The sequence below is a fragment of the Streptopelia decaocto genome (genome assembly GCF_964273445.1).
Source record: "Streptopelia decaocto genome assembly, chromosome: 1".
NCBI lineage: Eukaryota > Metazoa > Chordata > Aves > Columbiformes > Columbidae > Streptopelia > Streptopelia decaocto.
This window is the reverse complement of record NC_138663.1, coordinates 4,195,340-4,217,636: the sequence shown is the minus strand read 5'-3', so window position 1 is coordinate 4,217,636 and position 22,297 is coordinate 4,195,340. Positions and strand designations below refer to the sequence as shown.

At 41.9% G+C, this 22,297-nt stretch overlaps 1 protein-coding gene across 2 annotated transcripts in view; it reads left to right on the top strand.

Annotated features, from left to right (window-relative positions):
• The window catches only part of MKLN1 (muskelin 1), a 104,472-nt gene that overhangs the window by 43,168 nt on the left and 39,007 nt on the right, over nt 1-22,297 (top strand). For both annotated transcript variants that reach the window (XM_082068485.1, XM_082068486.1), the window contains 3 exons: nt 53-130; nt 1,196-1,261; nt 9,510-9,622. In XM_082068485.1, coding sequence (XP_081924611.1) covers nt 53-130; nt 1,196-1,261; nt 9,510-9,622 — 257 coding nt within the window. The remainder of the gene's footprint in view (nt 1-52; nt 131-1,195; nt 1,262-9,509; nt 9,623-22,297) is intronic.

Here is a 22,297-nt window from a genome sequence, read left to right as displayed (position 1 = left end):
GTGCTATAATGGAAGTATAAATATTTTATATAGCAAAATATTTATTTTGCAGATGGCTTATTCAATCAGTATATCAGTCAACAAGAATACAAACCTCGCTGGGGGCAGATCATCCCCAAAAGCACCAAAGGTAAGGACATTTCTTAAGATATAACTCGCGTACTGCCATATTTTATATTGGTTCCTTTGAGGATATTGAGCGAGAAAATGATGCGAGAAAACCAGCTCTAGGAGAGTTGTTCTAGGAAATGGTTTAATCTATGAAAAACTTGCATTTGTCTGCAAAGTCAGTAAAATGCAACCTGATTTAAGGCTGAGTAAGGAACACTACATGAACACCAGCTGTAACTTCAAGGATAGCTAGTCAGTTCAGAAACAAGAATATAGGTTAAGCATGAGAGCAGTTACCTGTATGACAGGATTTAATTTAAATGTACAGCAAAGAGTGGCATTATCTTAACAGGGAGTATTTTAAATTTGAGATGCATCTTTGAAGTCTTGGTCTGTTATACAGTAAATCTAAATTGCGGAATCTTTTTCTTCCGCTGCTTTCTACCTTGAGAGGAGACTGGTAGTGGCAGCCTTGACTACAGAGTACAAAAATCACTGTCATACAGCAAACATAGGATTCAAGGTGACAATTGCCAAATGTGGAGCACTGTCCCCAAACCTCTCGGGAAGGATTATCTATGAATACAAGCAGATTTCCAGCAGAATGTGGGTTACCTTTCTAATGTTGCTTCCCAGAGATGACACCTGTCCTGAATGCTTAAGATACCTAAAGTGGTCGGAAAGATGCTTTAATTGGACAGTTGGAATTCCGTTACGTGTGGGAATCATTGGTGCAGAGCTACCTGTGCCATATCTATACCACTACCTCTTTGCTTCCATCCTATGAGTACATCATTTGTGTGGACCTGGATGCTTCAGGAACTCTCAAGCTCCTTTCCAAGGCAGTTGCAGTGGAGTATTCACTTTAGCTATCTGTACTGTCAGTTGCCAGATAATTAAATATAAAACTCTCTACAGTTTTATAAGACTATTACCTGGGAAAAGTGGTGTGCTAATGTTTAAAGAATGGTGAATTAGTGAGTGGCTCTGTTTCTGTATAATATTTAGGCCATACATGAGGTTGTATCTTTCTGTGGTTTAAAACTCTTATAACAGAAGACTCTCTCCTCCCTCGTTTTTAAAGGTGATGGGGAAGACAGCCGACCAGGGATGAGAGGTGGCCATCAGATGGTTATAGATGTTCAGACAGGTGAGTAGCTGCTAAATTTCTTCAATAACTTCGTCATTTACTCAGATATTTTTCAGATCAGTGTGCAAATGTGGTTTTCTTCAGAGACTTATTTCAGCATTTGAGGAAAAAATCGTACTTTCAAAGAGCTGGATGAAATACTCTGCATTCTCTCCAGATCTATGTTCCAACTGCCTTTCCCACCCCCCTTCTTCCCTATTAGTTCTCTGTTATGCCTTAGTCATTGTCTTGTCTTAACTAAGAAACCAAGAACAATTGTTGTTAATTTTTTTATCCCTCCTACCCTCTTTGAACAGGAGCTTAAACAAGAGAAGAGAAATTAGGGTTGATAATTTCCCGTATCTGCTAGTATCTGCTACACACGATGCTTTTTGGAATGGTGCTCAAGCAATAGATCTGTGTTGAAACATTCCTTGTATTTTGGTTGGAGCAGTTTCTTATTTCCACTGTGTGCGAGAAACTCCGGTTAAATATAATTTGTTAGACGTTTTTACAGAAGTGTTTCCTGTAGCAGTTTCAAGAATGGTTCAGCCTCTATTTCAACAAGCCTGCAGAGAAAAGAAGGTGGGGGGGTATAAGTAACAGTTCTGGTGATTGTTGTTCTCCGTAATTTTCTGTATTTTTGTTTTGCTTTTATCTAATCAGATTTCGGTGGTACATCATTCCTTGCTAAAATATGTCTGCTGAGTAAATGATTTGTATGAGGAAAAAGGTTGTTCTTAGGAAAGGAGAAACAAGTTTGGGGGCTGAGTAGCAGAGAGGAATATAGGGTGGCATGGAAAGAGTTGGCAAAAAATTACCACGGCCCTATCTGTTGTGCTCATACGGACGGGGACCGAAGCATGTGACGGGCTGGTACCTTCAAGGGTAATTTGCTAAGTCATAGTGAACAAGCAAAAATGCAGCAGTAGTTGCAGTCTTTGGCTTTTGCTCAGGGTGTAGTTATTGCTCTAGAGGAAGCACTTGAATGATTTTTGTATATGAAAGCAAACTCTTTTTTGGGGGGGGTGGTCTGAGGAGTTTGAGAAGTATTAGAATAAAATGCTGCTGGGGGATTGCTGGTGTTTGCCTACAACAGCAGCTGGGAACGCTCTCTAGTGGCCTCGGTGAATAAATAGACAGTGGCTGCTTGACAAGCATGAGGAAGAAACATGAGGCTTGTCAACTTGGAAAGGATAGTCCTTTAGACCTCCTGAAAATAAGAATTCATGCTAGTGTGAGTCTGTTACCATTCCTGTTGGTTTTCTTCAGTCCTAGTAAGCTTATTACTGCTGCCTTTGACTTAAGTTTTAACTTGGCTTTCACAAGGCAGTCAAAAGCATATCTATCCATCTATATATCTATACTGTGTTTTTCTTGCACAAAAGTGGCTGGAGAGCATCTACAGAGGCCGAGTTCCAGTTGGGGTGAGCTGTGAGTCCTTTCTTGCTGCAGCTCTGTCCTGTGCTAGTGGGATATTCTCAGAAAGTTCTTCTGTGGGATATTTGGAAGTTGCTCTTAGTTTTGCTTCCAGACCCACCGAGGCTTGTAAAAGTCTAAATGTTTTTGAGATTATCAGTTTTGCTGTTTATTTCGGCTCATAAAGGGGCCAGGGGAAGTTCTTGCTGTTATTCTTAAAATCAGCTGTTGCTCATGGCTGGAGTTTTCCTTTTGAATACAGGTAGTGTTTAATGAGCCCGTGGGAATTCAGCCAGTTATGTCAGGATGTGTTTTACAGGCTGGAGCTATAAAGCTCCCTGGCTAACTCTGAGCAAATCTAGTATTATTGGAAAAAGGAGCGGTGGCGTAATCTTTCCTTCAAAGACATCCTCCCTTCCTTACCCACACATTTGTTGAGCTGTTTTTCAGAAGTCTTTGGCAATTGAAGAAAAATACGCTCAATTTGCACTCCTTGTTTGAGGGGTGAGGCCCTTTTCAAAAATTAATATTTTCTCCGGCTTAAATCTTTTTAGAGATGAAGCGAAACATCAAAATCATAAGGAGGTTCTGAAGTTTCATAATGCATAGATGTTGGAAGCAAATCTTAATCTCTGATATCCAGACCTGCTGTAGCTGTAACTGGACTATAAATGGTTCTGCTTTATTAACCTCAAGGAAGTATTAACCAGTTATTAACCAGTTATTGCTGACTACAGAAATACCGGTTTATTTCTATTAAGTTTAATAAAGTTTTTAATAATACTGAGGCTGCTGGATGCACACGTGTTGCTGTTAGAGGATATGGGCTGGTATCAGTTGATATCTAGTTACTGATAGTGTGTTGAGTCACTGAGACTGTTCATGCTCTAAGTTTCAGGTAGAATATAGTTCAACTTGGTCTAAACTCTCTTTTTCCATGTTTTATCTTCCAGTTAGAATAGGCTGAAAGCCACTGAAGGAGCAATTCTGGGTTCTCAGCTGGCAACCACTAACTTGTGCTACAGCTCATTTCCATCCCATGTTCATGCTCTTAATCCCTGCTGCAGCTTGCTTAGAATAAGGATTGTGTTCTTTGTGCTTGGAAAAACTCTGAAAGCAGTTTGAAATGAAAGCGTAGGCATTTTGGGATACAGAGCTGAGAATGCAGCCTGATATCTCCCTCTATATATAAAAACAATTGGGGAGTTACTGATTCTCAGCGTCTTTCATGCTTTTAATTACATTAACACTCAGACTGGAATGACTCTGGGTGGCAGAATTAGGAATTTGGTTTTGGTATGCATGTGCAGAAACATTCCCAGTTACAGCTGGAAAGGGCTGTTATGTGCTTTAAAGCTTTAGACTGTAAATCAAAACAGAAAGCTGATGTTATTTTGCTTTTTCCTACAAGTTATGTGTCTTACGGAGTCTTCCATATGGGAGGCTGGAGAGTTTTCTGTATTTTCCTGCAAGGAAGGGGAAGTACTTGGGCAGTCACAACCTAAATCCATAGATTAAAACAAAAGTGTTTCTAAAACATCATATGTGAAAACAATCCCCAAGCTAATACACAAGAACACACAGTGTTAAGTGCGCTCAGTGTCAGTCGTGAACAGCTATACTGCTCTTTATGTAGGCCCTAGTGAAATATTAAAGTAGTAAATAGTGTGTAGAACTTTGTTCCCAGGTGCATTAAGCCCTAATGCAGTTTTGGATGAGGTTGTAGGTATTTAGCACTGGTACCCTGATTAACAGAACTTTGATTCTGCCCTCACAGGCCTTTTTATAATTCAGATACTGCACGCATTTCAAAATACCAATGCTTATTCTGGAAGAATGTGGGAATGGGAACGTGGAGTGCCAAGTTCAAGTTCTGAGGAATAACGCCTGTTCTTTAGAGGAATATGTGCACTGTGTTTTGGAGATAGGGCTTATAATTCCATAGTTAAGGTGGAAGTGATCTCTTTAGCTCTTAGAGGGGAGACACAATTTTATGTGAATGCAGTGTAGTCCATGAAACCGTATCATTTATTTTGGTTACAGAATTGTAGACTATATAGAAATCATTCTATTAAAAAGTAATCTTTTGTGATTTTTTTTATCCTGTTTGTTCAGATGTTCATATTTTGTTTCATTGAGATAAAGTGTTCAGAAGTTTTCTGATTGTTTTAGAAATAATAGCTAAGCAGCCAGGATAATTTTTTTTTTGGTCTGCATTTCTTTTCTCTTTGGCAAGCGATACTTTTTTTGGAAATAAAATATTAGTGAAATGGTCTTTATTGTTGTTACCTCAGTTTACTCACTGAAGTGAAACTACTCTGAGATTTTGGCTGTACATTATTTTGCTTTTCATAGGAAGGAGTTCTGCGTCCTTCATTCTATTAGAGTGAGAACAGATCTGTAGGTTGGGAACAGATTCAGAGCAGAGGGCACAGTGGGCCCATAGCATATGTGGGCAACACAGTAGAAACAATGAGGCTGGTTCCAAGGCAGCGTGGAAAGATGGAAAAGCTGAAGTGAGAGCAGCAGACATGAAGAAGGATGCTGTTTTGCCTGGGGAAAACATCTCTGTCTGTAAGATATTTAAAGACAGGACTTGTGTACAAGATGAAGAGATCTCTAAAAGAAAACACAGATGGCTTCTAAGATCTGAAACACAAACAGCTGCTGAATCCTGGAGGTTACTCAAATTCACAGTGCTTTTGCATTTGAGAGGAAGACTGTGCCTGCCCAGACCAGCCCCAGCCTGAAAAATCTCACATTCAGCCACCTTCTACACTCACCTGTGGGCCAGAAACTGAGTGCTGTGGTACTTCAAGAAAATGTAGGGTCTGGTTTTATGGTTGTACTCTAAATGCTCCTTACAAAGTGGACAATGCTGCTGGCAGATAACTGAATCTACAGTTACAACACAGGGAAGTGACGTCCTTTTGTAGAAGGCTTTTGAGATATATATGTATATATTTTTACTTCTGTGATGAGTCTTTCTTAGTTGTAGACACACTGATTCTCAAACATGCCCTCAGCAAGTTCGGGCTGGTGGCAAATTGAGAGAGCAGTGGTTGAAGAACTAGACTAGGGCTGTGAGTCAAACGGACCCTGATGGGTGACATGGTTGAACCCCACAAGGTTCTCAAAGGCATGTGTAGAGTCTTAAACCTGGAATGTAACAGCTGTGTGCAGCAGTATAGGCTGGGGACTGAGTACATGGAAGGAAAATTTGCAGGGTGGTAGGCAGCTGAATGGTTGTCACCAATGTGTCCTTGTGGCCAACCTCCTGCTAGATGTATTAGCAGAAGTGTGGCCAGCAAGATAAGGGGAGGGATGATGCTCCTCTGATTGGTACTTGGGGCCACATCTGGAGTGCTGTGCCCAGTTTGGGCTCTCTGATACAAGAAGGATGGTGACAAGCGAAAAGTGAGTTTAGTGAAGGACCACCAAGGTGGTCGAGGGCTGGAGCACATGGTGCGTGAGGAGATGCTTAGGGAGCTGGTTTTGTTCAGCTTGCAAAAGAAAAGGCTTGTGGGAGGATCTCGGAGCTGTCTTCAACTAGCGGGTGGGAGAATCATAGAATGTCCTGAGTTGGAAGGGACCCACAAGGATCATCGAGTCCAACTCCTGTCCCTGCACAGGACAACCCCACAGGTCACACCGTGTGTCTGAGGATGTTGCCCAGTTTCTTATTGAACACTGACAGGCCTGGGGCCGTGACACCTCCCTGGGGAGCCTGTTCCAGTGTCCAGCACCCGCTGGGTGAAGAACCTTTTCCTCATGTCCAACCTGAATCTCTCCTGCTTCTTCCACGTTTCATGGACAACTGTTCTAACAGAGACATGGAAATACCATATGACCAATATGTTATGTTAAATATATCACCAGGATTGAAATGTATTAATTGTGCCTATTCATTAGAAGGTAAAAGCAGGGATGCTCATGCATCTTCAATCAGCCTGGCTTTAGCATTTGCAACGTAATGTCGAGGACATGCTGTACCAGAATCCCCCCAAGGACTTCACCATGCAGAAGTGTTACCAGAAGTTAGAAGAGCTGACTTCAAGAATGTATCTGTGCCTAGACTAAAACTATCCCAGGATTTTTGGTATTTAGCAGGGATTGGAAAAGGCTGCTTTGCATATTCTTCTGAAAAATAGAACTTAATGGAGCGGTTGACAGGAAATATGTTAATAATTTGTGGACTGCTCTGGTACCTTTTGGTCTTCAAGGGAGTAAGTGCAGAAAAGAATTCAAACATTATAGAAACATTCTTGACTGAGCAAGCAGTTCAGATACATTCACAGAACCTATTTAATTCTGAGTGTTGAATTTGTATTTAAAAGTAAATGTAAAGGAGATAAGGTTAAGATGCTAGAGGAGAAATTCGATTTCCTAAATGTAGCTTTTAAAAGCTTTGGGTAAATATAACCACTTCCGTGTTTTTCTTGTTGCCTTGCAGGTAGGTTTGATAATTCTGTCCCTAAAGCAGAATAGAGACTTGCTTTAATAAAGCAGCAGCAATATTGCTGTGTTACATATTGCTCGGATACAAAGGAAGAATCCTTCCTTCTGCCAGAGCAAGATGCTCTGCTTGCATCTTGAGTTCCCTGGTGGTACTAAAGTAGGAATAGTTATATTGATGTGAGACTGTTGGGCTCCCCATGAGCTTCCTGCTCCTGCCGCCTGGAAGTTTGTGGTCTCTTCCCTGTGTCTGGCCTCTCCTTTGAATGTTTGTTGATATGTTGTGCAGGTTTTGTGGCAACGCCTGGGAGCGCTGGGCTTGTGTCCTGACTCTGTCCTGCTTGGACCTCTGAAAAAATAACCCTCCCCACAAAATCTGAATTGGCAGGTAGGGCGGAAGGTGTGATGCTGGTTGGGGAACAGAGTGAAGCTGGACTTTTTTCTTAAGCAAAACCCAAGAAAACCAACCAAACAAAAAAACCCAAACCAAATGAAAACAAAAAGAAAAAAACCCACAACACAAAACCAAAAACCAAATGCAACCAACCAAGCAAAACCAACCAGAGCACAAAACAAAACCAACAACAAAAAACCCCAACAACAAAAAAATAAACAAAAACCAAACCAAAAATTAACCCCAAACAAGTGACCTTCCCTAAGCTCACTTTCTGCTTGTCACCGTCCTTCTTGTATCAGAGAGCCCAAACTGGGCACAGCACTCCAGATGTGGCCCCAAGTACCAATCAGAGGAGCATCATCCCTTTCCTTATACCATGGGAGAGCAATCACAAACTTTGGAAGGACTATAAGATGTTTTCTTGATGTTACCAGCAACAGGTACATTGATGCATTAAGAAATATTCCTTTTAAAAATACAGAAACTTCCTATAAAAAATATGTATATAGTTCTGTAATAAATTGTAAGACTTCAGAGTCTAGATAGTGATGGAGCATTGATTTCAACTGATTTTCAGTTTGACATCAGGGGGAAAATTAAGTCTGGCACAGTGTTCTTGTGTTATCGCTGATGCTCACGGGTCGCGCTCACTGTCCGACTGTCCTCCTCTTTCCGCATTTACACGCCACTTAAACCTGTCAGCTCGCTTTAGGTAACTTTCAGAAATCTGAGTTTTCATCAGATTCGTTCAGGTTTGCTATTAAATTTCATCGGAGACAACAAAGCCTTTCCAGGCGGGCATGACGTTTTGGCGAGGCCCCAATAGGATACTTAGCTGGTGCCAAATCTTTCTATTTTTCTCGGCTATCAATGAAGCTGTTGTGGTAATGTGGGTTTTGTGAGCTGTGAGAATTTATGTGCACAAAGGGACCTGCTCTTTGCAGGGAACACTGAGAGCCCTGAGTCCAGGAGGAAGGGTAATTAAAGTTAATGAACCAGGGTAACCTTTCCATGGTGATGACCACTATCCTGATGGTAGGTAAGGGTCAGGGACTATTCCCATTTTATAATTGTGCTTCTAATTGGTGTTGGATTAAAAATTGACCGTTACGTCCATAATAGAACTGGTTTGTGGATTTTAAAGGAGTTTTTCAAAGCTCTGCAAGACTTAGGTGGCTTGTTCTTCTTGGACTTGGCTTTGCGTTGGGTTTTAATGCAATCTAAAACTTAAGAGTTTTTAGCATTTGAGACCAGGTAGTGATTTCATTATAGTGGGAGCAGCTTAGTTATCTCTCCAGGTCAGAACAGAGGCTTCTTCCTTAAATGCTTCCCATGTTCAGAGGCTTCATGTAGTTTTTATCTGCAAGTCTGAGAAGCCCTTGAACTTGCTGTGCCTGAAGCGGTTGTAGATTTAAGTTAACAAGATCTAAAGATGGGCCTGAAACACTGACTTAAAACTGTAACTCTTCTACTTACGTGCTTTTGTGGCATCAGGTAAGTTACTTTTTGCCAGGTGTTTCCCTTGAGGAGGATTTCATCAGGGGAGTTTCTTTTCAAAGAAAGTACTAAACAGAAAAGCTTTGTTGCTACTGTCTTGTAAGTTTTTCTTGTCTACAGATCTTGTACCCAATGGGGTATAAGCTGGGATGTCATTGATAGACTAAAACACACAGTATCCAAAATGCTGAGTATTGTTCATTTGTCTTTATTGAATTCTAAGCAGAAGGCTGTGGATTTGCCTCTTATGTATATGCAGAAATAGAAAACGACTCCTGGAGATTTGACTGCCTATCACTCTGAAGAATTTCCATTACTAAACCACACCACATTTCTTTGTCTTGGTGACTGGTTCAATTTGAGGAGGAGCAGTGCTTTAAGAATTGGTTTCAGTTTCCCTTCTGATAATCTGTTTGTTACAGGTGTTTTTTAAATATTAACCTGTTTAAAGGCATTCCCTTCTTAACATAAAATGTTCTTCCTTTCTTTTTTTTTTATTAGAAACTGTTTATTTGTTTGGTGGCTGGGATGGAACTCAGGATCTGGCTGACTTCTGGGCGTACAGTGTGAAGGAAAACCAGTGGACCTGTATATCCAGGGATACAGAGAAAGAGGTAAGTCCTGCAAACATTGGTATTGTTATTAATACATGAGTTGTTGCACAGAAAAATGTAATTCTTCTGAAGTACTTACACTGATGTATAGCACACAGTAAGAGCCACAAAATTCAGACCTTTGAGTTCTGAAGACTTTTGAAATGCTTACATTGGGAAGATGTGAGATGGATGTGAATTAGAACAGTTAAGATTACTGGAGGGGAAAGGTTTATTTCTCAAGAGCAGACTGGTCAGCCAAAAATCAGTTCAGTGGGTGGAATGTGAGTTAAATGATTTGATAGGAGTGAACAACCAGACTGACTAATAAACGTTTCAGACCTGATGCTGGTGTTGAGCTTCAGAAACAAATTGTTTATTTTCTTTCTTAGCTTCTGTCAAAAATGTGAGTAGGAATGGACAAGTAGCAGACAGAAATCTAGAGGACGGGGTAACTGCCAGAGGCCACGCAATCCCGAGAGCTTTCATGGTATTCGAGCCATTTTCCTTGGCCTGTTTTGCTCAGTATTTGACGTATGAGACCTCTGAAATGAATGTAGCTTGGGTTATAAGAGGTAACCAGAAAAAGTCCAAGACCTTTGGTTTATGTAATTCGTTTTACTGTATACTGTGAAATGTTAAAGTTCCATGTGGTAATTGTGTTTTGAATTTGTTACTTGTTTGTCAGAGGCAATTCTTGCAGCCTCTTCTTGAAGGTACAAGATGTTTGAGATTTCATCACTTTTTTTTATGAATTCAGGAGTTGATTTCCCCAACTCTTTGAAAAAAAGTTTAACAACTTATTTCCCATTTATATTCTTCCAATTTCTTGCCGTAGCTTACTTTGTGACCTTCCCTACCAGATGAAGAAACACTTAAATATTGCCAGTTTTCCTGGCAAAGGTGTTTAGAGGTTGTAATCAAGTAGAACAAGTAGCCTGAGCTAAAAAAAAGAAACAAAACACAGTAAGGTGCTTCCCATAGCTTCAAATCTCCGTGCACATCATGCGCTCACTGGTTCTAACATCCTTTACAAAATGGACAGTAACAAAACGTGAACGTGATATTCTGGTTTCTATCATACAAGCTGTATAAATGTAAAATTGTCCTTACATTTTACATCCCTGAAAGTTGCTTTTTACCTCTTAAGTTGCTTTGGTTTTTTTTTAGTCCTAGTCCTTTCGTCACTGCCTGAGGCTACTTGGATGTTTAATTGATGGGATGTTGAAGCTGGATTTAGTCTTGCAGGGTCCAGTCCTGTAGGCTGGGCTTGTGTTGCTCTGTTAGCCTTGAACCATGGGTCTTACCATTTTTCTTGCTGTTTACCCACCACATAACCTCCTCATGATAAGGAGGGGTGTGTGACGTAACACCAAAGAGTAATTGGGACTCAACTCTCTTATTGACTATATGGTGAAGATAAACAGCTAGACCTCCTTTGTCTCGGTTTATAAGGAGGTTGGAAAAGCGAACAGCCATAGAAAAGAAGGCACAACAATTTTAATTGTCTTTTCTTTCACTTCTTACTCTGTAGCCGCTTAGCATGTACTTTTGACTAGCTCAGGCTGCAGTGAAACAGAACCCTCCTGTCCAAAAGGGGTTACTGTGTTTTCTTCCTGCACAAACCAGTGTGGGTAGCTCTGTTTTTTACGGGATTAATTTCCTTTCCTTGCTGGGATCCTGCCTGATCCAGTTGAGCCTGTGCAGAGCCTGGGAGGCCTGGCTGGGACGCGAAGCATCGGCAGTGCCAGGAGCAGCAAATGTTTTCTCCTCGAGTTCCTCATGCCTGACACTAGCAGGGTAACGCTGGGATGGGAGCAAAGGAGACACAGTAGAAGAGTTGTGAGTTGATACAATAAAGGGGCTGTAAAGGGATTTCGGAGGGGGAAAAAATAAAATTACAGGGTGCAATGGAAGGTCAAGAAATTCAAATGGAAGATGGGAAGGGTCTTGGGCTGAGAGGAAGCAAGATAGGGGAATTGAAAAAAACAGCTACTGGAGACTGAGGTGAATGTGTGGAGAATTTTGAAGAAGAGATGTACTTAATAGAGACACAGAATCCCAGAATGTCAGGGATTGGAAGGGACCTGGAAAGCTCATCCAGTGCAATCCCCCCATGGAGCAGGAACACCCAGATGAGGTTACACAGGAAGGTGTCCAGGTGGGTTGGAATGTCTGCAGAGAAGGAGACTCCACAACCTCCCTGGGCAGCCTGGGCCAGGCTCTGGCACCCTCACTGGGAAGAAGTTTCTTCTCATGTTTAAGTGGAACCTCTTTTGTTCCAGTTTGAACCCATTGCCCCATGTCTTATCACTGGTTGTCACTGAGAAGAGCCTGGCTCCATCCTCCTGACACTCACCCTTCATATATCTGTAAACATGAATGAGGTCACCCCTTAGTCTCCTCTTCTCCAAACTAAAGAGCCCCAGCTCCCTCAGCCTTTCCTCACACGGGAGATGCTCCACTCCCTTCAGCATCTTTGTTGCCCTGCGCTGGACTGTCTCCAGCAGTTCCCTGTCCTGCTGGAACTGAGGGGCCACAACTGGACACAATATTCCAGGTGTGGTCTCCCCAGGGCAGAGTAGAGGGGCAGGAGAACCTCTCTGACCACTCTCCTTCTAACCCACCCCAGGTGCCATTGGCCTTCCTGGCCACAAGGGCCCAGTGCTGGCTCGTGGTCATCCTGCTTTCCCCAGGACCCCCAGGTCCCTTTCCCCTATGCTGCTCTCTAATAGATCGTTCCTCAGCCTATATTGGAACCTGGGGTTGTTCCTGCCCAGAAGTAAGACTCTACACTTGCCCTTGTTCTATTTCATTAAATTTTTCCCCACCCAACAAGTGTGAAGAAATGCGTGAGCTTCAGAAATGACATTCTAGAAGGACTGTCTGCGTGGATGTGGTCTGCAGTGAAGTTCAGAAGAACAACTGCCAAGACATGGTCCAGGTTTTTGGTGACTTATTGAGGTGCGGTTGACTGGCGGCTGCCGTACTTGCAAACCCAACAGTGGTGTGTGTTTTTTCTCTAAAGAGATCTGGATAAAACCTGATTGAGAAATGAAAAGGTCAATCTCAAATGTTGAGAAGTAAATTCAAAAACAAAGACTCCAGATGTTTCTCTAATTGGGACATCAACTGTTCACAAACAATTTGCTAAAAGGAAATGTCTGTTGACATGGAATTTTAAAAAACATTCAGTAGATTCCAGTAGAACTTTGTATTGTTTTTGTGTTGTATTGTGTTTGTTCTGCTTCTGGCTCTTTTGTTCTAATTAATCAGTGACAGTGGTTAAATTAGCTGCTGAATAATTAAGCTTGGACAAGAGAATAATATGGTAGAAGTAACATTTTATCCAGCGTTGTTGTAGGGGTAACACACAGTAATGCTTTTGGGATAAAGGCGCTGGTAGGTTCTGTTGCAATGCCAGATTATCATAATCTTCCTGTTATGTTACATTATGAAAAGTTTGCCTGACCTTTTTAGTAAACTCTGGTGCTGTTTATCTGCTGGAAAAATGTCTCTTTGTCACCTGAACTTGCATTGTGGATTTTTAACAGTTTGACTACTAAAGCTAATTTACTATCGCCCTTTTTACATCAGCAAAAAAATGCTCACAACACTGACGGAGTAGGGAACCACTTAATTTTAAAAAGAGGGTGTAGGAGACCTGCTCGCAGTGTTGGGCTGAACCTTCAGCATATGGACAAGGGCCCCTTGCTATGGGAAGCCCTTGAGGTGCTGGAGCGAGTTGAGAGAAGGGAACGGAGCTGGTGAGGGGCTGGAGCACAAGTGTGATGGGAGCGGCTGAGGGACCTGGGGGGTTCAGCTGGAGAACAGGAGCTGAGGGGAGACCTTCTGATCTCTGAATTGCCTGAAAGGAGCATGGAGGGTGTTGGTCTCTTTTCCTAAGTAACAAGTGAGAGGATGAGAGGAAACAGCCTCAAGTTGTACCAAGGGAGGTTTAGATTGGATCTTGGGAACAATTTCTTCCCAGGAAGGGTTGTCAGGCATTGAACGGGCTGCCCAGGGCAGTGGTGGAGTCGCCATCCCTGAGGAGGTTTAAAAGACACATAAATGAAGTTCTTGGGAACATGGTTTAGTGGTGGGCTTGGCAGAATTGGGTTAATGGTGGGACTCGGTGATCTTAAAGGTCTTTTCCAACCACAATGATTGTGTGATTCCATGAGTTTATGAACGAAAACTTCCCCATCATCCCTTCAGCCTGTGAATCTGGCAAAGCTCCTGCAGTCCTTGTCAAATCATCCTTCTCCAATTCTGTATCCCTTTGAGGAGAAGGACCATGGAGCAGCTCATGGCCCACAAGTGGTAAAATATGCAACAGCTCTATGATTTGGTTGGCATGAGGCACAGCCAGAACATGTGAAGTCCAAGAACCTTTAAAGGTTTTTACCCTGAACCCAATGAAATGTTCTGACAAATGCTGTTGTCTCCAGGATTTGGTAGTGGTTGTAGATCAGTAGACCGTTTTCAGGATTTGGGAATAAACAGTTTTGAGAAAACAAACCTTGTCATTCCTTGGGCATTTCGATCCTAAGCCAGTGTCAATTAATAGAGAAATTTCATGGGATGTTTTGGTATCTAATATTTTTGGTTTCCAAGCAGCAGCTTTATCTTTTGAAGGCTAATTTAGTGAAATTCAGTACAGTAGGACAGTTTCAATAAACTATAGGAAAGACTTCACTTGGTGGAAATTGGTAGTTATGTGGATTTTTAAATAGGATCAAAAGGCGGAGGGATGTCCATGTCTCTGGAGATTTGATAAATGAGAGTACAGAAGCATGATAGTTGGCATATTTTATATGTAACTAGTATTCATATACCTTTGTTCAGTATTTCCTAGATACATGAGAAGAGATAGAGGTTGTCCCTTCAGACACTGTATTACTGCATGAATTGGTAGCTTCTGTAAATATTTGTAGCATTTGTAAATATGGTGTGTTGACTCATCCTCATTCTGGCTTTTTCAGAGGAAAATTGTGCTCACAGATAGCTCGGTGAAGGACGTGGAAATTGTGTAAATGGGTTAAGTGGAGATGACACTGTTTTTCTCTGAGTTTTTAAGAGCCTTTGGCAAGAAACAGGTAGAAGTGAAGTTCTTGTCATGGGTTGACTAGTTGAGAGGATGTCATTTCTTAGAATGAAGGAAAACAGGTCAACAAGTGCCTACAATTCACTAGGTTCAACATGTAAATCGGTGTGTTGTGAAGTGACAGTTTGCTGCTGACACCAAGTGCTTTTCCAGGTTACTGAAAGTAAAAGCTGACAAATGTAGAAGGATCTCAATAGTGAGAGCCAGGGTGAATTTCAGCTGCTATTGTATTTCCAGTTAAATGTTTTATGGTGTCTGCATGTGTTTCTTAACACTGGTTGACAAGGATGAATTTACGCAAAGCTCCCAATGTCATAACCACACAAGCATTTGATGCATTTGTTTGTGACACCTATGACTGATTTTTTTTTTTTTGGTGTGATGCAGAAATAAAACAGCATAGGGTAAAAACTTTACATAGATAAGCTTATATAAGTGTAGAAACTGAACTAGTCTCAAATATGGACTCCTTCCCACAGATGGTGATGTGGTTTTGAGTAGTTTGGTGTGTATGGACTTGAGATCTAATACACTGAATCTGCCATGTCCTACTTGTGAGTAGTTCCAGTTGTACAGATGCTCAGTTGTACGAGCTGCCTGGTGCCACAAAAGCCCCTGGGGAGAAAGCAGCTGTCCCCAAAAGCCTGCGATAGAAACTTGGATGCTGCAGATAAACCTCTGAGCCAACTTCCTAAGTAGCGTAAACACCTACAAAAGTGGGGACAAAGAAGGCAGATGCTGAAGTGAACCAAGTGAAAAGTATTCCAGACTGATCCTAAATATCGCATGCTAATGGTTTATTTTCCTTCCTGCTTAGTAGCATAATAGTTTTAAAAATGTTCTAGCCAGTGTTCTTTCTCCAAAATGTTACAGAGACTTTAAGATATGCCCAATTAATTTCTCCAGTGATTTTGACATAGGCAGACTAAAACAAATAGACCCTATTGAGGGAGGAGTACCTTGATTATTAATTTTTAAAATAAACTTCTTTTGAAAAGGTTTTGAGCTTTTAAAAGTAACTTATTTACCTTATACTACCTTGTGTACCTAAGGAGCTCTGTCCTCTTAACCCCTGTTAGTTGTCTTTTTAAGAGAAGATCATTTGTATTTTAAAACAGCTCTGTGTTTTATGTTATCCAGTTCCATCACTAGGTACCTGTAATTCTTGCTTCCAGCATAAAAAAAGAAGCACAGAAAACCAGCCAAACTTCAGTTATTCTTAATAGCAGATGTTTCAATGTGTGGAGGTCACTTTTCTCCAAGCATTGATATTGAAGTCAGTCTCGCAGAGAAGGGAGTGCTTAAAATAAATGCGTTATGCGCGGTGTTCTGAAGACTGCGGAACTCTGGAACTTGTGTGCACCGGGCTCGGGTTATATGTGAATTTCTAAACCATCATAAAGCTTTCAGTTGCAAAGGATGCAGCTTGTAAACTGCTCATGCACCTTGAAGTAATGCATCATGTGTAGTCGATTTGTGATGTTTATGTTCCGATGAAAATCACCGTTGCAGCTCTGGCTCGTGATGACTGTAATGCTCTGTTCTCTGGTCTGGAATGCAGCTTTATTTTACTTCTGTGACTTTATTATGAAGTTATTGCGTCATCCAGTTCCCTGTAAATTGCAATTGAGGCTGTACACAGAGACAGGCTTGGGTGGCTATGAATGCGTCTCAGGGAGGATGACGCATTATTCAGCTGCTTAAAGTATTAAAGAACTTTCAGGTAAGGTTTTAGTGAAGTGGTGGAGATTTCTATAAGGGAAGCTGGTTTATATCCTTTTGGATTTTAAAGACACAGAAATACGCACCTGTCGAACAAGAGCCAGCTGGAGTCCCTGCATTTCATACCAAATGCATGGGGAAAAAGGATTTTAAAGAAACAGGGTATGTGGTGGTGGAAGGTGGGAGGAAAACTTATTCTCTTGCCAGCAAGGTGAAAGTAGCTCCATACACCAGTCAACTTTGTCTTGGGAGTGGAGCAGTCTCTGAGTCCAGGTAGGCTGTGGTAGATTTCAGTTATGTTAATGCTTCCCAAGCTGTACAAATACGGAAATCTCTAAAGAAATAGCAGTTATGCCAATATGGTAACACAGGGGAAGCATTCTCAAGTGGTATCATAGGCAAATCCTTTGCTAAATTGTCTGGATAATTACACGCTTGAAAATGTAAGTTTTTGTGGACCTTGTTGCTAATAATGAATGCATTTCTGCCACCGGGTTTTGGAGGTAATTAGGACTTAAATATTCTGGACAGTCTCAGGAGTGTACACAGGCAGAATGGATAATGTATTGGTTGGTATGATGAGTTCTCAGACCTGAAAGAGTTTAGTATCACAGAATCACAGAATTGACTGGGTTGGAAAAGACCTCAGAGATCATCCAGTTCAACCCTTGGTCCAACTCCAGTCCATTGACTAGATCATGGCACCAAGTGCCATGTCCCATCTCAGTTTAAAAACCTCCAGGGCCGGTGAGTCCAGCACCTCCCTGGGCAGCCATTCCAATGCCTGACCACTCTCTCTGCAAAGAATTGCTTTCTAATCTCCAGCCTAAATTTCCCCTGACAGAATTGAAGCCCATGCCCCCTTGTCCTATTGCTGACTGCCTGGGAGAAGAGACCAATCCCCACCTGGCTAGAACTGCCCTTCAGGTGGTTCTAGAGAGTGATGAGGTCACCTCTAAGCCTCCTCTTCTCCAGACTAAACAAGCCCAGCTCCCTCAGCCTCTCCCCATAGTACCCTGTTTCCCTGAAAATAAGACAGGATCTTACATTAATTTTTGCGCCAAAAAGATGCGTTAGGGCTTATATTAAGGGGATGTCTTATTCTTCCATGAAAAACAATCTACATTTGTTCTTGAACAAAAAAAATCAACATTTATTCAAATATAGTCATGTCATCACATTCTGGAACACCATCATAAGTCTCCAAACCCTGAATTCCATCATGAATTTGTGATTCTATTTCCTTTCTCCATGGACAACAATCTACATCTACTGATATTCATGAACAAAAATCAACATTTATTTAAATACAGTCATGTCATCATCTTCTGGAACATCATCATAACTTTCCAAACCCTGCTGCATTCTATTACCAATTAATTTTACTTTTTTACATGTATAGCTGCCTGGACACTACTTAAATTGACCTTTTCTTATGAACTGTAACTAGGGCTTATTTTTGGAGTAGGGCTTATATTTTGAGCATCCTCAAAAATCCTGAAAAATCACACCAGGTCTTATTTTTGAGAAACATGGTGTGCTTAATAGGACTTAATCCATTTATTTTCCAGGGTACTTATGTGATGGAGAGTTTAGTGGTGCTGGGATTGAGGAACTGTTGGGTTCTAGTTCTTGCGTTGCCGCAAGCGTGTTTTGTTTTCAGTGCTCTGAAAACATGCGTTTGCTGCCAAATTTTATACTTATTACATAGAAGGGAAGGGTTTAGGGTGGTGTTTAGACCTTCAGTGAAAATACTTACTCTTTCTTGCCTGATTTTCCTCCACATAGATTATTGCAAAGTTAAATATGCCTTGTTTCCGATACTATGACACAGCAGAGACTGTGCTGCAATTCCAGTGGTAATTGGTACATTTCCTGCAGCTGGATAACTACATAATGTTCTGAGAATAGCTGAAAGGTGATATAAACAACAATTTCAGAAGCTACATCTTCCCTCATCTATAACTTCATTCAAAAGAAGGCATGACAGTCTCCACAGTTCTGTTCCTTTCAATGCTGAAAAGATTCTGTTCTGATATATATATATATATATATTTCTCTTGCCGTGTTGCTGTAATAGCTAACAGATGAAGCCTACATTAAACTGTACTTAGTATCTGTATCCCTGAGAGGGGAATTTCGTAGCCATTTCCTAAGGGCAAAAAACTCTACAGTCACTTCAGACACCTCTGGGTATCAACTATTTATTATCTGTTTCAGACTGTCTTCACTTTCTCAGAAACATTTGAGAGCCTGTGGCTGTCGAAGTAATTGGACTTAATTTCATGTTTTGCTATCACCAGCTTTTCAAGGACAATTAATTAAGGAAAAAAGTACTTCAGAAGTTCTAACATTGCTGCATCTTCATCATTGTGGCTAAACAGCCCATAAATGACTAGTTCGGTTTTGTTTTCAGCCTGGTAGCTACAAGTGTGACTGCAGCTGAGCCGAATAGTTTGCATCTACGGAAAAATCTCTCTTGGCTGGACCTTCGCTAACCATTGTTATTGGTAATGAGAGGACAGCGTGAACTTGCGATCCACGAGAAAATGACCTCATTCCACATCCTGCAATTGTTAGTGGGGTTAGTTAAATGTGGCGCACGAGGGATGTTGTCCTGAGGGCCCATCTCTCAGAGCTGGTGAAAGCTCTGATTCTGTGGTGGGTCATCTGTTCTATTTCATCAGTGTTACTGAAAGCAAAACTGAGCAGTTGATGTGTAATAAAGCAAGTTTCCTTGTTAAAATTTAAGCAGCTACATTTTGATTCATGTTTCATCAGCCCGAGTAACACTTGGTTTGCAGGTAAATTGTGTCTTCTGTTAGAAATAGCACAATATTGATGCCATTTCACTCCAAAGTTGACTTGTATTAGAGCATTACTTCAGTGCTTCTCTTGTTTGCATTTGTAAGCTGAATCACGTAGGCTGGATGACTCAATTTTTGACTGTAAACTAAAGCCTAGATAAGACCTTTATATGTGTTCCTGCAACCCGCTTCACATAAATGAAAGAATTGTTTCACGTTGTTCACGTACTTGAAGCTCTGTGAGGTTTATTTCCCCTTTCTGCTATTCCACTTGCTCGCGTAGGAATTCTCTTGGACTTGGTTTGTGCAACATGAGATCCACAGTGTTATGTGCTGCTGGAAGGCCTTGATGATACCTTGATGTGAGAACATGTAGCTCAGAAATGACCCAGGAATGCGGCTCCCTGCACTGGCAGCATCACGGTCATCAGTTGCCAAAGTTGTTTCTGTGCTGTAGATAAACTTGTGCAACACAGCTGTCAAAAAGAGAATATTGGTACTTTGGAAAGTTCATGACTCAATTCACCGGGTGCTCTTTATTTCTTAGAGGGGTGTGTTAATCAGGATTCATCAGAAGCCAATAGATCACATGCTGGCTCATCCCATTCTGCAAGCAGCCCTCCTGGGAGAATAGTTTTTAAGATGTAATCTCATGGCAATAGAACACTAAGCATCTCTTTGTTTTCATAGGAATGTTTGTGTGCTGCACTGAGTCTGTGCTCACCTGTGCTGTGATGAATCACAGGATGGTTTGGGTTGGAAGGGACTTGTGGAGATCATCCAGTCCAACCCACCTGCTAACGCAGGGTCACCAGAGCAGATCACACAGGAAGGTGTCCAGGCAGGGTTGAATGTCTCCAGAGAAGGAGACTCCACAACCTCTCTGGGCAGCCTGGGCCAGGCTCTGGCACCTCAAAGGAAAGAAGTTTCTCCTCATATTCAGACGGACCCTCCTGTGCTTCAGTCTGTGCCCCTTGCCCCTCATCCTGTCGTTGAGCACCACTGAACAGTCTGGTCCATCCTCTGGCACCCACCCTGGAGATATTTATAACCATTGATGAGATCCCCTCTCAGCTTCTCTTCTCCAGCTGAACAGCCCCGGCTCTCTCAGTCTCACCTCATCACAAAGATGCTCCAGACCCCTCAGCATCTTCGTAGCCACCACTGGACTCCTCCAGTAATTTCTTGTCCTTCTTAAACTGGGGAGCCCAGAACTGGACACCAAACTCCAGATGTCACCTCACCAGGGCAGAGCAGAGGGGGAGAAACAACCTCCCTTGACCTGCTAGTCACACTTTTCCTAACGCACTCCAGGTACCATTGGCCTCTTGGCCACAAGGGCATTTTATTGACTCACGGTTAGTCTGTTGTTGACCACAACTCCCAAGTCCTTCTTCGCAAAGCTGCTTTCCAGCAGGTCAACCCCAACCTGTACTGGTACCTGCGGTTGTTTTTCCCCAGGTGTAGGACCCTACACTTGCCCTTGTTGAACCTCATCAGGTTCTTCCCTGCCCAGCCCTCCAGCCTGGCCAGGTCTTGCTGAATGGACCCGCACTGATCCCTGAAGGGTGGAGCAAACTGAGTGAAGTCTTATATAGGACAGAAAGGGATGGTCCCCTCATGGGTCGTCAAATCCAGTCCACTGCTATTGTAAGGAGCACATTGTAAGATCTTTGAGCTTAATCATTTGACTTACAAGCTCATCAAACTCTTTCAAAAATAGAACGCTGGGCCATTTTTTTACTTGTAGTCTGAGCAGGGAAAGTCTCTCTGTGGAAGGCTCAGTTTGAGGTTGTGAAGATCAACAGTGAGAAATTAGGACTATTGCAAATGTGTGTGTGCTTTTAGGAAGAAAAAAAAAGCTTCATCCTGTTGGATTTTCTTGTTTTCCCACCTTAAGAGATGACTCAAAACTACGTGCTAAAAGCTTCCACTGACTTTAATCTGCTCCATCATGTCTGAGTCAGATGCCCAGAAAGGACTTTGCGAGTAAATCTATTTAGTTGCATTGCTGTAGGAAGGTACTTGCAAGCGGATTAGCCATAGCTCACTGTGTCAACTGCCTGACCAAAGGATATCTTCCTTGTCTTAGCTGTGGCTACACTTAGTAGTTAAATATTTGCAAATACTTGTCAGAAACCTTTTGATATCCAAACTTAAAATTTGTCATTAGACATTTAACTGTTTTTTCTGTGAAAAATTGGGTAGACTCATGGCTTCCCAGTACTTCTCCTGGGGACTTTCAAGTGTTGTAATTCTTAGCCAGGTTCTGATCTATTTAATAGGCTTCCTGAAATACTGGCAGAACACATTTAACTTGCATACTCCCAAAGAATATCCTTCATAGCTGGTACAGCAGCTGTAAAAATAAGTTGTAATATCTGTTATCTCCCATAAATTGTGGCAAGGATATACTGGTCTAGTTTCATATACTGCTTTAAGCTTTTACATAAGAGTAATTTAGTGAATGAGGTGTACAATCTGCATCCAGAATATGCTTTTTGGAGCTAGACTCCCATCCCAGTTTAATCCTTCACTATATCTACCCTGTGTGACATGCAAGGATTTTTAAGGCTAGTGCTAGAGCTGTTAAGTCTTGGATGTGAAATGACACATGTAGCAGTGATTTTTTTTTTTTGCCATTATAAAGATAAGGAAAAAGTAGCTGGGATATGCTGTTTATGGGAGGATCTTGCGTGCTGAAGAAACCCTTATAGATGGATGTTGGACACCCTGAGCCTGTGCTGGGTGCTTTGGCTACTACTGCTGTTGTGATGCTCTTGTGTTCTGAGTGTGCAAGACCCTTCTACTGGGCACTGGTGAGATCTTGAATCCTGGGGTCAGTTTTGGGCTCCTCATGCCAAGAAAGCCCTTGAGGTGCTGGAGCGAGTTGAGAGAAGGGAACGGAGCTGGTGAGGGGCTGGAGCACAAGTGTGATGGGAGCGGCTGAGGGACCTGGGGGGTTCAGCTGGAGAACAGGAGCTGAGGGGAGACCTTCTGATCTCTGAACTGCCTGAAAGGAGCTTGGAGCCAGGGAGGGTCGGGCTCTGCTCCCCAGGA